This window comes from Alternaria triticimaculans, assembly GCF_023758025.1.
Source record: "Alternaria triticimaculans strain BMP 0046 chromosome Unknown scaffold_61, whole genome shotgun sequence".
In the NCBI taxonomy this organism is placed as follows: domain Eukaryota; kingdom Fungi; phylum Ascomycota; class Dothideomycetes; order Pleosporales; family Pleosporaceae; genus Alternaria; species Alternaria triticimaculans.
In genome coordinates this window covers 1-17,951 of record NW_026056018.1, presented here as the reverse complement: position 1 = coordinate 17,951, position 17,951 = coordinate 1, and the positions used below count along the sequence as shown (strand labels likewise).

At 55.3% G+C, this 17,951-nt stretch overlaps 5 protein-coding genes across 5 annotated transcripts; 3 read left to right on the top strand and 2 right to left on the bottom strand.

Moving 5' to 3' along the window:
* Positions 1-1,065: 1,065 nt before the first annotated feature.
* On the top strand, positions 1,066-3,595 carry J4E78_011063 (uncharacterized protein; the record flags this gene model as incomplete). The annotated part of the gene is made up of 5 exons (XM_049371635.1): positions 1,066-1,270; positions 1,320-1,453; positions 1,503-1,751; positions 1,798-2,643; positions 2,690-3,595. The coding sequence occupies 5 exons, from the start codon at positions 1,066-1,068 to the stop codon at positions 3,593-3,595; spliced, it is 2,340 nt and encodes a 779-aa protein (XP_049216650.1).
* A 4,654-nt stretch (positions 3,596-8,249) lies between these two features.
* Positions 8,250-10,365, top strand: J4E78_011062 (uncharacterized protein; the record flags this gene model as incomplete). Its single annotated transcript, XM_049371634.1, has 4 exons — positions 8,250-8,433; positions 8,501-9,421; positions 9,506-9,949; positions 10,343-10,365. The coding sequence occupies 4 exons, from the start codon at positions 8,250-8,252 to the stop codon at positions 10,363-10,365; spliced, it is 1,572 nt and encodes a 523-aa protein (XP_049216649.1).
* Positions 10,366-10,530: 165 nt separating this feature from the next.
* On the bottom strand, positions 10,531-13,527 carry J4E78_011061 (uncharacterized protein; the record flags this gene model as incomplete). The annotated part of the gene is made up of 2 exons (XM_049371633.1): positions 10,531-13,172; positions 13,221-13,527. The coding sequence occupies 2 exons, from the start codon at positions 13,525-13,527 to the stop codon at positions 10,531-10,533; spliced, it is 2,949 nt and encodes a 982-aa protein (XP_049216648.1).
* Positions 13,528-15,132: 1,605 nt separating this feature from the next.
* On the bottom strand, positions 15,133-15,951 carry J4E78_011060 (uncharacterized protein; the record flags this gene model as incomplete). Its single annotated transcript, XM_049371632.1, has 2 exons — positions 15,133-15,465; positions 15,517-15,951. The coding sequence occupies 2 exons, from the start codon at positions 15,949-15,951 to the stop codon at positions 15,133-15,135; spliced, it is 768 nt and encodes a 255-aa protein (XP_049216647.1).
* Positions 15,952-16,518: 567 nt separating this feature from the next.
* Positions 16,519-17,867, top strand: J4E78_011059 (uncharacterized protein; the record flags this gene model as incomplete). Its single annotated transcript, XM_049371631.1, has 1 exon — positions 16,519-17,867. A coding segment is annotated over one exon (1,349 nt), but the record flags the coding sequence as incomplete, so codon positions are not given.
* Positions 17,868-17,951: the final 84 nt, after the last annotated feature.

Below are 17,951 nucleotides of genomic sequence, written 5' to 3'. Positions count from 1 at the left end.
GCGGGTCGGACTTTGCGATGGCATGCCCTTGTCCATCGACGACGGGCGGACTGCATGCTGGGCTGGGCAATTTTCCTAGTACACTTGTGCGGGCAGTAAGGCAGGCCAGCGCTCTGGCCACCTCCACATCTCGTGCAGCCCGCCGCCACAGGCGTTGCTAAGGTGCTAAGCTGTCGGCAGCGAAGGCCTCCGGTACTGCACAAGTCGACGGGTTATTCACGCGGGTGGATGGACTAAAGGTCGGGGATATTCAAATGTTGACCATGTGATGAGATGCAGGCTACAAGTCAATGTAGAGAGCGTCGGGCTTGACGTGTGCTAGTCGGGCTTAGCCAGGAACCAGCTTGGTCGGTTGGGCGCGGACCACGTTGCTGCTTCAGGCACGTCGAGGTGGACGTTCAGGGGCAGGCGAGCAGCTGACGACGGTTTCGCACCCATGCCGACTCCATCGCCTTGCTATCTGGCGCGCAGCCTGGTGGGTGGCCGTTTGCCCCTGCCTCGTTTGACGTCCCACCTGCGGCCTCCACATGCTTGGCCCTCTCCACTCTGCAAGACACTGAAACACCCATTCAGACCATCTCCTACTCTACCGTACTAGGTAGACACTGCCTGCAAGTCACTTTCACTCTCCCCTCCCGCACCAAGTATCCCCCACCCCCGCCGTTGCTGTCACCGTCACTGCCACTGTCGCGGTCGCTCCTGCCATCACATCAGAGTCGGAAGTCGCGCCATCTGGAATGTCGCAGCCTGCCCATTGTCTCCCACCACTCACCGTCTGAGCTACCCCTCGCCCTCGTCGCGACTCCCGGTGACTGAGGCACCCCCTAAATTAATCCAACCAACACCCACGCTGCCTGCACACCACGGCCCTGCGCTGCACTCTGCACCACCCGCGACCTCTCGCTGGACGGGCCCTCCCGCTGCAATTCCCCCGTCGTAGTAGCTGCAATCCCCGTCGCCGTCGCTGATTGACCCAACCCGCCCGACCGCGACCGCGCACACAAAGAAACAAAGTCTCCGTCTCCGCCCTGCCCGTCGCCCTCGCCGCGACACCCCCGACCAGCCATGGCCGTCTCTATGCTGCATGCTCCCTCGCGCGCCTCGACGTCGTCCTCGTCGTCGTTCGTCCCCGTCTCGCGCCAGAACACAATGTCGTCGCACGATGGCTCGCGCTCGGTGCGCCAGTCGAAGCGCTACTCCGTCACAGCCCTGTACCTGTCCATGTCCGCCAAAGACAAGGAGCTCGAGATTGAAGATGACCTGGCCCGAGGTACGCCGCCATTCATTCGCAATATACTACAATAAACTAACCCTCGCAGCCCAGAAGATACTCCGCGAACTCAAGGCCAAGATCTCGTCGCAGTCCAAGAAGAACTTCGTCCTGGAAAAGGATGTGCGCTATCTCGACTCGCGGATAGCCCTGCTGATCCAGAACCGCATGGCATTGGAAGAGGTGCGCTCAACGCTGCTTACACCCCGCGCCTGTACTGACTATCCCCCAGCAGAATGAAGTCGCCGACCACCTGGGAGACGGCCTCGAACTCCAGGAAGGCTTCTTTCCCAACGACGAGAAGACGCAGAAGTACGGCAACCTGCTCTTCCTCCTCCAATCCGAGCCACGCCATATTGCCCATCTGTGTCGACTGGTCTCCATGGCCGAGATCGATGCCCTACTGCAGACTGTCATGTTCACAATCTACGGAAACCAGTATGAGAGCCGCGAAGAGCACTTGCTCCTGACCATGTTCCAGGTAGGTTGCGCCTCCAGCTTTGCGCATCACAACTAATCTCGCCCAGTCTGTACTCACGTATCAGTTCGACAACACCCCAGACTATAGCTCGCTCCTACGCGCCAACACACCCGTCTCGCGCATGATGACTACCTACACCCGCCGAGGACCCGGTCAGAGCTACCTCAAGGTCGTCTTGCAGGACAGCATCAACTCGCTCATCGAGCTGAAGGACCTCGATCTTGAGATTAACCCGCTCAAGGTATACGAGAAGATGGTCACTGAGCTTGAGATCCAAGGAACCCTTCCCGCGAACCTGCCCAAGGGCGTTACCGCAGAGCAGGCTGCCGAGAACGAGACGGTACAGAACATCATCACACCGCGAGTCAACATGCTCATGGAGATTGCCAACAACTTCCTCACAACCATCATCAAAGGCCTCGAGGAGACGCCATACGGTATCCGATGGATATGCAAGCAGATTCGAAGTCTGTCGAGACGAAAGTACCCTGATGCCCAGGACCAGACCATTTGCACTCTCATCGGAGGCTTCTTCTTCCTGCGCTTCATCAACCCCGCCATCGTTACTCCAAGATCGTACATGCTCATTGATGTACTGCCAGCAGAGAACCCCAAGCGGACACTAACGTATATCGCCAAGATGCTGCAGAATCTTGCAAATAAGCCATCGTATGCCAAGGAGCCATACATGGTCAAGCTGCAGCCATTCATCCACCAGAACAAGGAGCGAATCAACAAGTTTCTGTTGGACCTGTGCGAGGTACAGGACTTTTACGATACTCTCGAGATGGACAACTACGTTGCTCTGTCTAAGAAAGATCTAGAGCTCTCGATTACCCTGAACGAAGTGTATGCGACGCACTCGCTCTTGGAGCGACATGCAGCTGAACTGGTAAGCAATCACACATCCATGCGCATTGCCGTACTAACAAAACCAGGCCAAAGAAGACAGCTCGCATCTAGGCGTCATTCTCAACGAGCTCGGATCCGCTCCAGCACAGCTTCCCCGAAAAGAGAACAGAGCCATCAACCTCCCGCTATTCAGCAAATGGGAAACCCCGCTTGACGATCTGACCGCAGCGCTCGACATTACGCAAGAAGAGATCTTCTTCATGGAAGCCAAGTCGACATTCGTCATGATCCTTCGTTCGCTTCCTTCCAACACTTCCATCACGCGACGGCCATTGCGCCTCGACAGGATTGCGGAAGCAGCTGCCACGACCAAGAACGACTCTGTCATGGTCAAGAAGGGTATCCGTAGCATGGAGCTGCTCAGCCAACTGCAGGATCTTGGCGTGATTGACAAGGAAGACGGCTTCTCATTGCTCCGAGACGAGGTCGAACAAGAGCTGGTGCACTTGGGTTCCATGAAGGAAAAGGTCATTGAAGAGACACGGAAGCTCGAGGAAGTGTTCCGCACCATTCGCGACCACAATGGCTTCCTAGTCAGCCAGCTTGACACGTACAAGTCGTACCTCCACAACGTCCGCAGTCAATCTGAAGGCAAGACAAGGAAACAGCAAAAACACCAAGTCCTCGGACCCTACAAATTCACCCACCAGCAGCTCGAGCGAGAAGGCGTGATTCAGAAGAGCAATGTCCCGGAGAATAGGAGAGCCAACATTTACTTCAACTTCACGAGCCCGCTCCCCGGCACCTTTGTCATCTCGCTCCACTACAAAGGGCGGAATCGCGGTCTTCTCGAGCTCGACCTCAAGCTCGACGATCTGCTGGAGATGCAAAAGGACAACCAAGAAGATCTAGACCTCGAATATGTCCAGTTCAACGTGACCAAGGTACTGGTCCTCCTCAACAAGCGATTTGCACGTAAGAAGGGATGGTAGATTCGTCTCCTCCCTGCGCGCGACATTGCGTACACCACGTCACGAAAAAGATACGATACCCCCGATTATTACTACGTCTTTCCTGCTGTTTGACGCCCCGACACCAATCTACCTACACTCATTTTCCCGATTCCTTTCTCATTACTACTACCCAATAACAACGCGGAACCAAGACCCCGTCTCTACGAATCATCTAGTCATCAGCCCGGAGTACAGGCGTATATTGGGCGCATCTCCTATATTTTCGAGGATACCCCCACCCCCGGTGAAAGGACTGGTTTGGGCTGCTGCTGAGGGATACGGTGGACATGTCTGATTCCGTTTTTCGCAGTTTACTTCCTTTTTGGTGGTTGTTCTGCTGCGATGGTTTTGTTTTGTTTTTGGTTTCTAGCGCGCTCTGTTTATTATGGAGGTTATGCAGTCCTTTTTTGTTGTTCATGTGCTTTTTCTTTTTCAACCTTTTCAAAGTCTCTCGCTACTAATTACGAGTTCGTCGGCAGGCATCCGAAGTTCTGACCTCGCTGCTGTTTTGATTGGCAGTTTTTTATCAGAGTCCGTTTTTGTTGCGAGCGAACACACGAGCGATATCCACAGTTGGTTTTGTACGATATATAGGAAACGCGTATGCGAGTATATGCGAGGGTGTTTTTGGAAGCTATCTGCGCGGTTGCGACTGATGCAGAGTGGGCTGGTTGTGTGGTTTATCTTGTCCCTCCCAATGGAATTGAGCGTTTGCAGCTCGTCATTTTGATACTTCTACGTGTGTGGTTTTCGTGTATGTGATGTACGTGATGTACGCGAAGTGATGTTGACAGGACTATTACCTTGATGAACAGCTCAGTAATGCTGCATGGATATGCATGCGTTGTTTCGATGGTGCACGTCAGGTACGGACCGACAGGGCGATAACGGCACCCTCGTCGCTACGTCACTTGTCTCTCCCACTGTACCCGGATGACCTGATTCTCCCCCACATATTCGCAATCGCAGAGTAAGTCTGGCATGTGCAATCCGATGATAGCCAGAATGATGAATGCAGTCAAGCTCTCCAGCGGAAAACGCACCGGATGTTGTCGGCTCAGCTTCAACACTCTACACCCTCCCCCCTCTTCCATCATGATAGATAAGAAGCAGATAGATAACAGCTATCCTTCCCTACAGTACCTAGGTGTCTAACGCATGCATGCATGCATGCTCCATGCACCCTCCCAACACACCCGTGGCCGCCTCGTGCACACGCAAGACGCAAGACGCAAGACGCACGCAAGACACCACGGTGCCAGGTAGGTGCGGAGCGGGTGCCTGTCACACGTGCCCCACGCCGATACAGTGAGGCGTGAGTGGAATGTAGGCAGGCAGCCAATCACAGCGCTACACACTCGCGGCCGATCGACAAGGGCGGACGCGAGTCCGGGGTCTGCGGTGGAGCTGCGAGGGGAGGAGTCAGGCAGACGCGAGGCTACGGCCTACGGGTTGCGAGAGGGCGCGGACTTGGACTGGGCGGACTGGGGCTGGGGCTAGGTGTACTGCGGCGGACGGGTTGGGGTTGGCGATGTCCGAGGGTATGACTGTTACTCCTCGTTGTTGCTGCTTCCTCTCTTCTTCTTGTTCTCTGGTGCTTTGGGGGAATTGCATGTTTGATTGACTGAGCAACGGCTGTTCTGCTGGTCTGGTCTTCTTGATCCTTATCTGCATTACTACCTACCTACCACCCACTACATCTATCTATCTACACAGCAACTCCCATCCCACCATGTCGTCCTCCTCATCCACCGCCATCGCGATACCAAAGCGTAAGGGCAAGGGCCCTGCGTCTTCTTCCCACCACCACAGCCACCACCACTCCTCCTCCTCGTCATCCTCGTTCGCGGCTTCCACGCCCTCGACGCCGAATACCTACAACTACAACTACAACTTCACGCCGTCTTCGAACCGCTTCTCGTATGGTAGTGCGGGCGGTAGTGGTAGCTATGGCTCCACGCCTTCCTCCTCGTCTGGTAGCCCACAGAGTAATGTGGGTAGTATGCGGCGCCGGGAGAGTCTGATGAGCGAGACGTTTTCGCGGCAGGAACATACTGTTATTAATGTGGGGGAAGAGGAGGGGGAGGGTGCGCTGAGGCTGATTACGTGTGTTAAGGCTAGTCAGGGGTTTGATTGGAATATGGGTATGTTGTTTCCTTCTTCTCGATGCTTTCTTAGCGGTTGAGGGTAGAGGGTTTGGGTACGGGCTGGACGATGGTTACATGGTTTGGGGATATGGAACTGGGCTAATGACGGTGTGTGCGACAGAGATGTTCCTCCCTTCCTACGTCGACTACCACTTCGATGACCTCGAGCGACGACAGGATCCTGTGAAGGATATTATCGTTACGGATGAGGAGGTTAGGAATATGTTTCCGTCATAGGGGATTGGCTGGGTGGTGCGGAGTGCCTGTGCGGAGATACGCGGGCCTGATGCGGGCGGGGGGATTTGGATAATGGATGTGCATATGCTTTGGCATTTTATGGATTACGCGGTATTGAAGTCATGTTTATATGGGTTGGGAGAGGCGTTTGGATTGGAATCATAGGCGTTTGGGTTGAGGGCTGTATATCATGAGATTGGACTCGATGGGTTATGGCGTAAGGGATGCGGTTACTCGCTGCTCATGGGGTTTAGGCTTTATCCATAAGGATATATCTCAAACCAAACAATTCACACTTAACGATACATTATCCTGTACCCAACTGTATCGACTGCGTTGTTCGAGTGCACCTTCAGGGACGCAGCAGCCCCACACCTCGGCCCCGATAAGGCGGGCTGATAAGCCGATAAAGACGCGCGCGGTCCACGTTCCGCGTTCGCAAACAAGAACCACAACAAAGTCGACCACCACAACGACGACCCGCATTCCACCACACAACATACTGTTACCGCCCATAACAGCCACAGAATCACCTCCGCGCAACCCATCCATCCAACTACAAGACCGTACTCACCCCACAAACCCCACCACAGCGCGCCCGCGCAACAACAATCCTCACCAATCCCCCCCAAACACCAAAACCCCCAAAATGGACACGTCCCACCGCAAAATCGAACTCCAATCCCCCTCCGACCTCACCTTCCTCACATCTCAAATCCGCACCGCCGCGCGCCAGAAACTCGACTTGCACCTCCCGCCCGTGCCCTCCAGCGCTACAAACGGCGATGCGCCAGACGAACTACGGCGCTCGGTTGAAGACCTCGTTGAGGTCTTTGTGGCGAAAGTGCTGCAGGGGATAAGACATAATGTTAGCATCAATGGGATTGATGTTGTGGAGAGTGGGGATGGGGAGGGGATGGAGGGGGTTGTGAATGGACATGGTGGAGGAGGTGTGGGAAGAGGGGAAGGGGAAGGGGAGTCCATGGTCGAAACAGTTGAATACGAACCCTTTGACGATAAACTGCGGAGTCAACTATCTGCTACAGTGGCTAAACGCGATGCGCTCATTGCGAAGATAAGTCAGCAACGGAGGACAACGCCGAAAGTTGCGGCGGAGACGTGGATGAAGGGGTTTGAAGAGGAGGAGAGGGTGTGGGCGGCGCTGCAGGAGAGTATGGAGAAGGATGCTGCTGTTGCTGCTGGGAATGGAGATGGGGGTGGGGGTGTGGCGGATGTGGAGGCATTGCAGAGACAAGAGGAGGTAGAGAGGAATTGGGAGAGAGCGGTCACGGGGTTGCAGAGGCTGAATAAGGGGTTGCCGGAGACGAGGGCGCGGTTGGAGAGGGCGGGGGATGTGGTGGGGTATTTGGGGGGTGGGAATGGGAAGCAGTGAGGTGACGTTTGGGAGAGGTGTGTGGCTTAGGTTTTTTCTTTGGAGTATATGGGTTCATTGGGTCTTTGGAAGGTTATGGGATACCCACGCGTATTGCTATTGCAGATAACGCTTCGGCGGGATGTTAGGTTGCTCGATGCACATACAAAGACAGCGTATAAAACACGAGGGTCGTTTCGAATAGACATCGTACCGTGCAAGTATCTTATATGCATGACTCCATATAATTGCTTAAGGGTGTTTGGAAGACTTTACACTCCTTATCTAACCGAATGAAAGCTTCAATCCTACACTTTACACAGTACCACCACATCGCCCTCCCCACTACGCCCCCTAAAACCTACTAACATCCCCGGGTGGGAGGCGGAGGGGAGATGGAGGGGAGGTGGAGGTGGTGGAGGGCATGTATAGATAATGTAAAAAATTCGTATCTCGGAGAAATGATATCTACTACCGTTTCCGCTACCTGGCAATTGTTGGCATCATTCTCGAAGTATGTCGGTCGCATCACCACGGCCCTTTTCGTCGGTGCTGACCACGCCCATCAACCCTGCACTCAACTTGACCACACCACCTGCCACTTTGTCGCCTTCTGTTCGATCGAACAAGTTGTTCAAGGTTCGCGCATCTAAACCCCTAGTCTACAATCACATGTGGGAACCTTCCTCGGCAACATTCGGCGCGTCAAGCTTGCAAAAGCCATACGTCATGGCGTCAACGCCGACTTCCGTTGGTCGACCCGCAAGCACCCGGCGAGTGGGCGGGTGTCGATAAATAAAACTTTGGTCTTGGTAAACAATCCTTTGGTTCAATATCCAAGAATCGCGAGTGGAAATTCGGTAATCAAGATTGAAAGATGCTGTCGCCGACTCGAATGTCGCTGTTGCCGGGTGGTGTTAGGGAACTGGTGTCTTCACCTGCGATGAGGTCGCGCACGGCATCGTTATGTCGGACTGGAGCTTGGGTGAGTGGAAAGTATGGAAAGAGCTTGGAACAAAAGAGAATGATTACCATTGAGCAATTGGATAAGAGGAGAGACAGTACGTTGTTTTCCTTGCTGAGCTCACCTCTAGTACAAGACCGCGGCTACTAACAACCCCATCCCAGACCGCGAGCGCGTAGTCATCCTAGGATCCGGCTGGGCGGGCTTCACAGTCGCCCGCAGTCTCGACTCTTCAAAATTCCAAACCCTCGTCGTATCGCCACGATCCTACTTTGCTTTCACACCTCTCCTTGCGTCCACCGCAGTCGGTACCTTGGAATTCCGGACCGCGCTCGAACCCGTGCGCAGCCGGCGAACCAAAGTGGATTTCTTCCAGGGATGGGCCGACGATGTCGATTTCAAGAACAGGACGATTACGATTGAAGAGGCGGTTGACGATCCGAAACAAGGTGTTGCACTGACTACGGATCGACATGCTGGGGAGACGGCGGAAGAGAGGGAGGCGGAGAGGAAGAAGGAAGCGAAAGTAGGCAAGCTTTTTGATGTCGGGTACGACAAATTGATTGTGACGGTGGGGTGTTATAGTCAGACATTCGGTACGCCGGGTGTAAAGGAACATGCCTTCTTCCTCAAAGACGTAGGCGATGCGCGCAGGATCCGGAATCGCATCTTGGCATGCTTCGAAGGCGCCGCGCTACCCACGACGTCTATCGAGATGAAGAAGCAGCTCCTCAACTTCGCTGTCGTGGGCGGTGGACCCACTGGCATCGAATTCAGTGCAGAGTTGCACGACCTGATCAACGAGGATATGAAGAAGCTTTACCCAGAACTCGTTCAGTACCACAAAATTACTGTTTACGATGTCGCGGAAAAGGTACTTCCGATGTTCGACCAGAAACTCGCGGGGTATGCGATGCAGAAGTTCAAACGTAAGGGCATCGATATCAAAACGAGTCATCATGTTGAAGAGCTGAGGCCGGGGGCGCCGGCGGAAAGGAGCTTCTCGGATGATGCGGATGACTATCATCTGTATACGCTCAAGGTGAAAGAGGAGGGCGAGATTGGCGTGGGCATGTGTGTGTGGAGTAAGTATCCCTTCTCTTCTTCCTTCTCACATCACCACTCTGCATTCAGACGCACTCGAGAACGACACTAATCCCACCCCCCAGGCACAGGACTAATGCAAAACCCCTTTGTCGACCACGCCCTCTCTTCCGTCCGCGAAGCACCAACCGACCTCTACCTCCCCTCCTCCTCTCTACCATCTCCCCAATCCACCACTCCAGGCAAAAACGTAAAATGGATAGTAAAAAAAGACTCTAAATCCGGATCCATCATAACAGACGACCACCTCCGCGTCAAACTCATCCCCTCTACATCCACCTCCGAAAACCCCTCAGATAGAACTACGCAAGAAGCCATCCACCCCTCCGTCTTCGCCCTCGGCGACTGCGGAATAATCGAATCAACAACCTACCCCGCAACCGCACAAGTCGCCTCTCAAAAAGCTTTCTGGTTGGCAAAACGCCTCAACAACGGCTCTTTATCCACTCCACCATCTCCTTCTTCAAAGGGCTTCACATACCGCGACCTCGGAACACTAGCATACATAGGTAATTGGAATGCGTTGTTCCAAGGCGGCGGGAAATGGGGTGGGAGGCTCCAGGGTTATGTGGCGTGGATTATTTGGCGGGGAGCGTATTTGACGAGGACGGTGAGTTGGAGGAATAAGGTGTTGGTGCCGGTTTATTGGGTGGTTAATTGGGTTTTTGGGAGGGATGTTTCGAGGTTTTAGGGGTGAAGTGGATGGCATGGGTAGGATGGAGGGGATGTGGGTGGCGGTATGTAATGTGTAGCATTCAAGCTTTCGTTAGGAGAGTTGAGGGACGTGGAAATGAATGGGTCTCTGTTCCATAACTTCCGTGAAAAGATATGTAGTCACATCACTGCAGACAAAGTTTTTTGTTGATACTTTCATGTATTGATATAGTACTACCGATTACCAGGTAGTTTCTACTCAAATAACTAATCGACGATATCGTAAAAGGGGGGTATCAAAATGGCTTCAAATCATCCATGTGAAAAGTCCCTTGCCGCCCATCCATAAAGAAAAAGAAAAAGATCCAAAACGCCTCGCGGATCCTAACGTGAACGCTCACTATATAATTTACTGGAATTGAAAAGACATCATCCATCACTCCCCCGTCCTTCGCGTCTTGGGACTCTTCTTCGGAGGCGGGTTGAAAGAATCGCTCGTGCGGGCGCGTTTGAGATTCGCCGGTGGACCAGCTCTGCTGCTTCCACTGCTAGCCTGGCTAGCACGCTTAGCCAACTTGGCGGCCTCGCGGATGCGTACACCACCGGCGGGGCTGTTGAACCCACTTCCGCCTCCAGCGGTCGCAGCCGAGCTTCCAGCGGGAATCTCTTCGGCGAGACGATCGGCGAGAGCAGCGTCGTATTCGCGCTCGCTAGCACGGACAGCGCTGGGGTCTTGTTGGCGGGCTGTAGCGAGCATGTCGACGCTGCCGTCGTCGCTGTCTTCGTAATCGGACTCAGACCCTTCAGAGACGTCGGAGGCGATGGGCGCGATGTTGAGGATTTGCATGGCGGTCGTAGGGCCGCCAGAGTCGCTGTCGCTATCGGGCTCAGATGAGGCGTCGGATGCAAGGTCCGAGTCGACATCGCCGGAAGAGCAAGAATCCAGTGGAAGGAAGGAGGCGGGAGGAAGAGTCGAGCTAGGAAGGTTTTTCCGTGACGCAGAGAGAATCCTCTCCTCAATCACACGCTGAGGACTTGACCTAGGAGACTCGACTTCAGGAGATGACTGCCTGTTGAGTGCATCCTGGATGGCCTTGGGGTACAAGGTTGACCAGCGGCGAGCTGCGACATGGGATGGTGCGGTAGGTACTTGTGATCGTCGTACGTGGATGGAGAAGTTGTCCTCTGGCTGCACACCACCCAAACCCGAAGCCTCAAAGTCCATGAGTTCTGGGCTGGTGTTGCCGCTATCGTTCCTCAAGGCCTCGGGCGAGAAGCCAAGGTCATCCCCACTCGAGACAGTGCGTGATCCGCTGTCAACATCCATCGGCGTAGTGTCCAAGGGGCCTCGGGGCTCGGCCAGGTCCAGCGACGTCCTTTTGGTTGGGGATGATGTGCCCTGTTTGGCGCCAAGAGGCTGGTTCGTGATTGGCTGATAATTGCCGGGCATGGTAAGGAAAGCGCCGTTACGATCACCGCTCAGGTCAGTGCAGAACTTGGCCTTGGTGTAGAAGATCATGGGTCCGTCATCGCGCCTGCGAGGTTTTGATGAGGAGCTCTGCATGATGGAACTGCTGAAACCTGAGGAGTTGCCCGTGGGCTGGGGTTGGTAAGAGTAGTTGGCTGAGGATTCGGCGTCGAAGGCGTAAAACTCGTCTTCGTTCTCCGACTCATCCTTGTGGAAGAACATGGGTTTGTACGCAAACTTGTTTTGCTCCTTCTCACGCTGGGCACGAGCTTGCCTTCTGGCAATCGTGGCTTCATCCATCATGTCGCTGCTGGCACCGCTGTTGCCAGTCTTCATACCCTTGAAAGGCGACTGGGAGCCGGACTCATTCGGTGAAGCACCACTCCAATGCTCCGACGAGCTGTCGCCGCTGTGCTTGGTGATGTCGAGGCCGCCCTTCCATCGGATTTTGCGACCGTCGCGAGAGATCTCGAGATGGTTGCTGTACTCGTGCAAGGCGTCCTTGACGAACTCGGGTGTGACGTTTAGAGTGTGTAGTTGGGCCATGTTGATGACCAAGTTTAGGTAAATCCAGCCGTGGCCGAGGGGTGCTTCTCCAGAGTCCATGTCCGGTGGGGTGAAGCCAAGATGGCGGATGTAGTCCATGTTCTCTGTAGGCACCTGCGCACGGTAAGGGTCCAGGTCTAGCGGTCGTGTGGGTCGTTGGTCGGGAGATAGACCTGAGCCAGCGAAGTCCTGTTCCTCGATATGCAGGCTGGGGCGGAAGCCCTGTAGGACTTCGTCCTGGTCCGCATGACTTTCCCGAGCAGCACTAGCACCGCGGTCGTTCCTGATGCGAGCTTCACGCTGACCCTCGGGCTTCTGATTTTGTCCCGTCGCTTCTCGCTGGGCACGGTCGGCTGTTGCTGCCGACTGGGCTACTTCCTGTTGCTGCATTGGGTGTGGGTGGGACCCGGGCGCAGAGCGCTTGCCAGCAAAGATCTGCTCCAGGCGGCGCACAACCATCTTCTTCTTGGACTTGTCGGTCATGGGGGCGGTCTTGTTGTTGGGTAGCAGGCCCATGGGGATGTCGTGGAGGTACGACTGGATGTTTTGCTGTTGCCGGCTGTAGGCGGATTTGGTCATCTTGCGGCGGTCGTTGTCTTGATTGGATTGGCCTGACGAGTTAGGGCCGGATGCAGATAGGGAAGCGTAGCCCGACTCGGCGAAGCGCGATGTGGAGGAGGCGGTGTTGTGGGTTTGGAGTGCCGGGGTGTAGGCTGAGATGTCGGCGTAGTCGTTGGTGGTGCCTTCGTCGAGATCTGATGCAAACTTGCGCAGAGTCTCCTCGAGTTCTTTCTTCTTGTGGTCGGGCAGGCCATGGAACCTCACCTCGAACAGCTTCTCTTCTTGCAGGTGGGCATCGTAGAGCTTCTCGTACTTCCGCAGCCGCTGCTTGAGCTTCTTGTTGGCGACGGTCAGGTCGTCGATGACGCTGCGGAAGTCTTCGGTGCTGCTGCCGTCGGTGCCAATCTGGCCGAGGGGGCGGTAGGGCATGGCGACCTGTGCCTGGGTGGTGTCGGGCGGCGTCTCGGACGAAGACGAGTTGCGGAGGAAGAAGGGCGGTTCATCTTAATGGTCAGTCACACTTTCTCATCTACTCTGTCGGAGGCACTCACTGTCGACGAAGGCCGACTTGCCCTGGCTGGCCGTGTTGTTGGTCTTTTCGAACCATTGGCCGGCGTCGCTGCTCTCGCCCGAGCTGGTCTTGTTGGAGAGCAGCTGGGGAGACACGCTCGAGGGCGGATTGGCCTTGTCGCTGGCGAGGGTGGGCGACGTCTCAGCAGTCGGCGCCTTCTTGGGCTCGCGTCTTGATGGTTGAGGTTTAGGCGGCGGGCTGTGGCGGAGAGAGACGGAGCGGTGGGCTGGCGGGCGGCGTGGGTGGGAACGCGCAGCCATGGGAATGGTTCCCGGGCGGTCGTTCATGGCGGGTGGAGAGAGGCGGGTGAGAGTTGGGGGCTAGACAGGCAGGATGCTCCCCATGTGGATGATGGTGAATGTCAGGCCGCTAGCGATCAAATGTCCAAGGTGTGCGTATATTGTAGACCGGGAGGCTGTTGTGCCCAGGCTCGAATGGATCAGACGCTTCCGCGGCGGTGGTTCGAATGGTATGTAGGGTGCTGGTAGCGGCGTCGTCGTATGGTGCGAGGGCAGTTTCAGCGTGCAAATTGAAAGATGGCTGAAGAGAGTTGTGGGCTCTCTCGGCGCTGGTTTGTGCAGGTGAGCCATGATGGGCATCGATCTTGATGTGGGTAAGCATGTCGATGCTCTCGATTTCCAAGCTGCCAAGACTGCAGCTGGAGATCGAGGGTACCTGGCCGCGAAGAGGAAGTGTGGCGTTCGGGCCTAGCGCACCAACTACCGGCAATCGACGATGGGCCTTGATCTCCAGCCCACCATCGCCCAGGTGGGAGACCATCGCCCTTCTGTTCCGCCCGTTGACCCTCAAGTCTCGATGGCTCTCCATATCTGTGATGGCCGTCCTCTCCTATGCTTCTCCGGAGAACACAACCTTCTAGCAGCACTGCCGCACTGCGAACAACATGCAACCACCCGCACACATCTACACTTGCCACCGTCTAGATCCGCGTCTGACAGTTGCTGCCAGTGCTGCACGGCATGAGAGATGGTCCAGACCCTCTTCACACCATGGCTTCCCATCACAGCAGAACCGTGGCGGCACGAACCGTTGACACGCTGCCGCTAGAGCCTCACCAGCCACACGCACTCTCCCACACGGCCACAGCATCCATCGAGATTGCAAATGCTAGCCGGCCCTCTCCTGACGCACACTCCCCATGTCCCCTCCCTGGATGAGGTCACTCTTGCACGGTGCTGCCAACGCCTGGGAAGCGCAATCGATTTCCTGGACCCTGATCTGTCCTTGGTTGTTCGGCTCAGACACCCTGCCATCATGATTGGCGGGCGACTGACTCCCACTGTGCCGCCCTCATCGCTGCCAGCATCGCAATCGAGAGGGCCATCGCAATAAAGGGTCCAGCTGGAACACTCGTTAATGCATCTCACGGCAGGCATGCAGCTGACTTCCTCCGACAAGCATACGAAAAGGGTCTTATTACGCCTGGATCCTCAGGGGCTTTGACCTGGGACGACCGCTGACCATCTCCAACATTTTTCACTCTCACGGTGGGGTGATGCCACTTTCAACTTCAGATCACCGATTGAGCTCGGATCGCAGATTACTCGTTACAACCATGCAGGGCAGAGCGCGCCGGGAGGTCGCCCCGGTCTAATCACCGAATCGCAACCAATATTGTTTCGTAACTCGTTAGGATGCACAACACCATCGGCGATGCTGGAGTTAGGCTCGTCTAAATCGTACGATGGTGTTTGGACACTCAAAAACCTGGAGGGTTTCATACTGGAAATGTCACATTCAATATCTCATCGCGATCGCATGTGCCGTGACGTCTTCGCTAGTGTAGCGGAAAAAGTAGAAACACAGAATACATCATGGCCTCGGCTTAACATGCCATGAAACAGTCAACATCCGCCGATGGACAGTCGAACTCAGATGCGCGCACCCTTACTCCTCAGCACGTTGACGGCAGAATGGCCCGTATAGTTGAGCCACTCGCCCAGTCCGCCCATGAAGCCGCCAACTTTCATCAGGTCTTGTAATCTGTTGTCCAGAAACTGTTCCGTCTCTACAAAGTTGGCCGACTTGTCCTGTGTCATGTATAACTCGGTCGAAGAGTAGATGGCCGAGAGTGTCGCTCGCTTGGTGTACCAGCTGCTATCGACACTCTGGTCTCCCGACAGAAACCATATCTCGTCTGCAAGTCTCGCAAGTTCGGCGATAGATGCCGGGACGTACGTGGGCTGGGCCATGATCGCGAGTGCCTATCACCCATCAGCACGCTGACCTTCGCTGTTGTGTATGCACTGTCCTACCTCCTGCCACCGATGTATGACGGGTTCATTCGCCCGCAACCGCGCCAGTGTCAAGGTCCTGACTTTTGCGCCAACGCCCATCTTCTTCCCTTGCTCTCCCTGGTCTGGGAATTGAACATCGTTCTGTAGCGCCAAGCGCTGCGTGACAAGATGGTAATTGATGAGATCGAAGACACCTCGCGGAAGCAGATTCGTAGAAACATCAAGATAACCGGCGTCGCGAGCACCAAGCTTCAGTGCGTCCATGGTAAACCCATGGCTGGGTACGTGTGCGTATGCGGAGGAGAGTATGGCGGACTCGGCGGGAGGAAATGGCGGCGGCTGCGCGTAGTCATACGAATGGTATAGGCATCGTTGTCGCGAAGCGGTTGCCGGGCGAATTGAGGCTGCTCGGACACTCCCGAGTAGCGAGCTTGCTAGTCGTGATGGTGGCATGGTGGATGCAATTGAAGATGAAGAGATCAGCCGATGCGGACATTTGCTGCCTTCTCCGCAAATCTGCCAAGACCGACATCGATCAGATCTCACACTAACCCTGTGACGTCGTAGAGCTGTCGATCAATTTCGACGTTGAACTTGACAATCGATCTCAACGTCTGCATATCGATCTTGAAGGCGGAGTAATCTTACCACGTGGCCCTTGGACACCATTCCAAATCGTGCAGGAGGCTGAAGATCCGCATCCGATTGTAGTTCCAGATCTTGTCAATCACGTCGCCACGTGACCGACGCGTCGAACGCGTCTGCGCTAGTGGCAACACTTCTGCGATCCAGCATCTGCCTGCAGTCCACAATTCCCCTGGCATCCAGCAGACAATTGCCATCCGATCTTCAGGAACCCATCGGATACCCCGCAAATCTCAGAAGCGACTTCTAAACGAACCGAAACGCGATCTTCACCACACTACCACCGCACGCGCATCGCAGCCTACACGTCCCCGCCACGACCCCGATTCGAGACCCCTCTCCGTATACAGTTAGGGATTGGACTTGCTTTCCAACATGGCGCGCGGCAAAAATGTCGAGGTCAGCGAGTATGAGCGGAAACGGCAGGAGAACATTGCAAAGACGCAGGCGCTCTTGCGCAACCTTGAGATGGAGGCTGCAGAAGCCGGTCTAGGTCCCACAGGCAAGGCGAAGACATCCGTGCCATCGCGACCAAAAGCGAAAAAGCCCGCGCCCAAAAAGATCAAGCAAGAAGAAGAAGCGCCTCGTAGAACATCCTCGCGATTAAAGGGCATTGTGGCAGACAGCGAAGTCGCAAAGCGCAAAGCCGAGGATGAATACGTCGCGATACAAGCCGCTGATCGCGCAAAGCGACAACGCGTTAGTGATGCCTTCAACTTCAGTGACATAGTCGTAGCAGGCAAGGACTGGAACCGGAGCGGGAACTTCCTCTCCGTCGGCCCAGCAGATCCGTACGCACGCACATTTGACTACAACGACGTGAAAGAGACCACGGACAAGGAATTGCGTGCCCTCCGAGAGCGCATGAGCGGCCTAACGCTCTGGGAAGATTTCGAGCCGAACGAAATCAAGATCACGCCCGAGCGCATATACTCCATGGGCCTCCACCCCACAACCGACAAGCCATTGGTGTTTGCCGGTGACAAGCTGGGCAACCTGGGAATCTGCGATGCATCGCAGAAAGTGGCAGAAGTCAAAGTCGAAGACGACGAAGACGCGGATAGGGAAGGACCGACCATCACGACGCTCAAACCGCACACACGCACAATACACACTTTCCAATTCAGCCCTCACGACGCAAACGCATTATACACGGCATCTTACGACTCGAGCGTGCGCAAGCTCGATCTCGCCAAAGGCGTCGCAGTCGAAGTCTACGCCCCAAGCGACAAAGACGAAGAAGCCCCCCTATCCGGTCTGGAAATCTCCAAAGACGACCCAAACACGCTCTACTTCTCCACGCTCGACGGCCAATTCGGCATCTACGACATGCGCACTCCCAGCGAAGCAGCCGCCGGCCTCCAAATCTTCCAACTCTCAGACAAGAAAATCGGAGGCTTTACTCTTCATCCCTTACATCCGCATCTCGTTGCTACGGCGAGTCTAGACCGCACACTCAAGATATGGGATCTGAGGAAGATAAGTGGGAAGGGTGGGGAGAGGGCACCGGCGCTGGTGGGCGAGCATACGAGTAAATTGAGCGTGTCGCATGCGGCGTGGAATAGTGCGGGACAGGTGGCTACGGCGAGTTATGATGATACGATTAAGATATATGATTTTGGGAATTGCGCGGAGTGGGATGTTGGTACAACGGTGGATGAAGGGGCTATGGAACCGACGGCTGTGGTGCCGCATAACAACCAAACAGGCCGCTGGGTTACGATGTTAGTTCTTCCCCTCCCCCCTCCCCTTCCCTTCCCCTTCCCCTTCCCTTCCCTCCCTCCCCCTCTCCCCCCTTACCCCCTCAA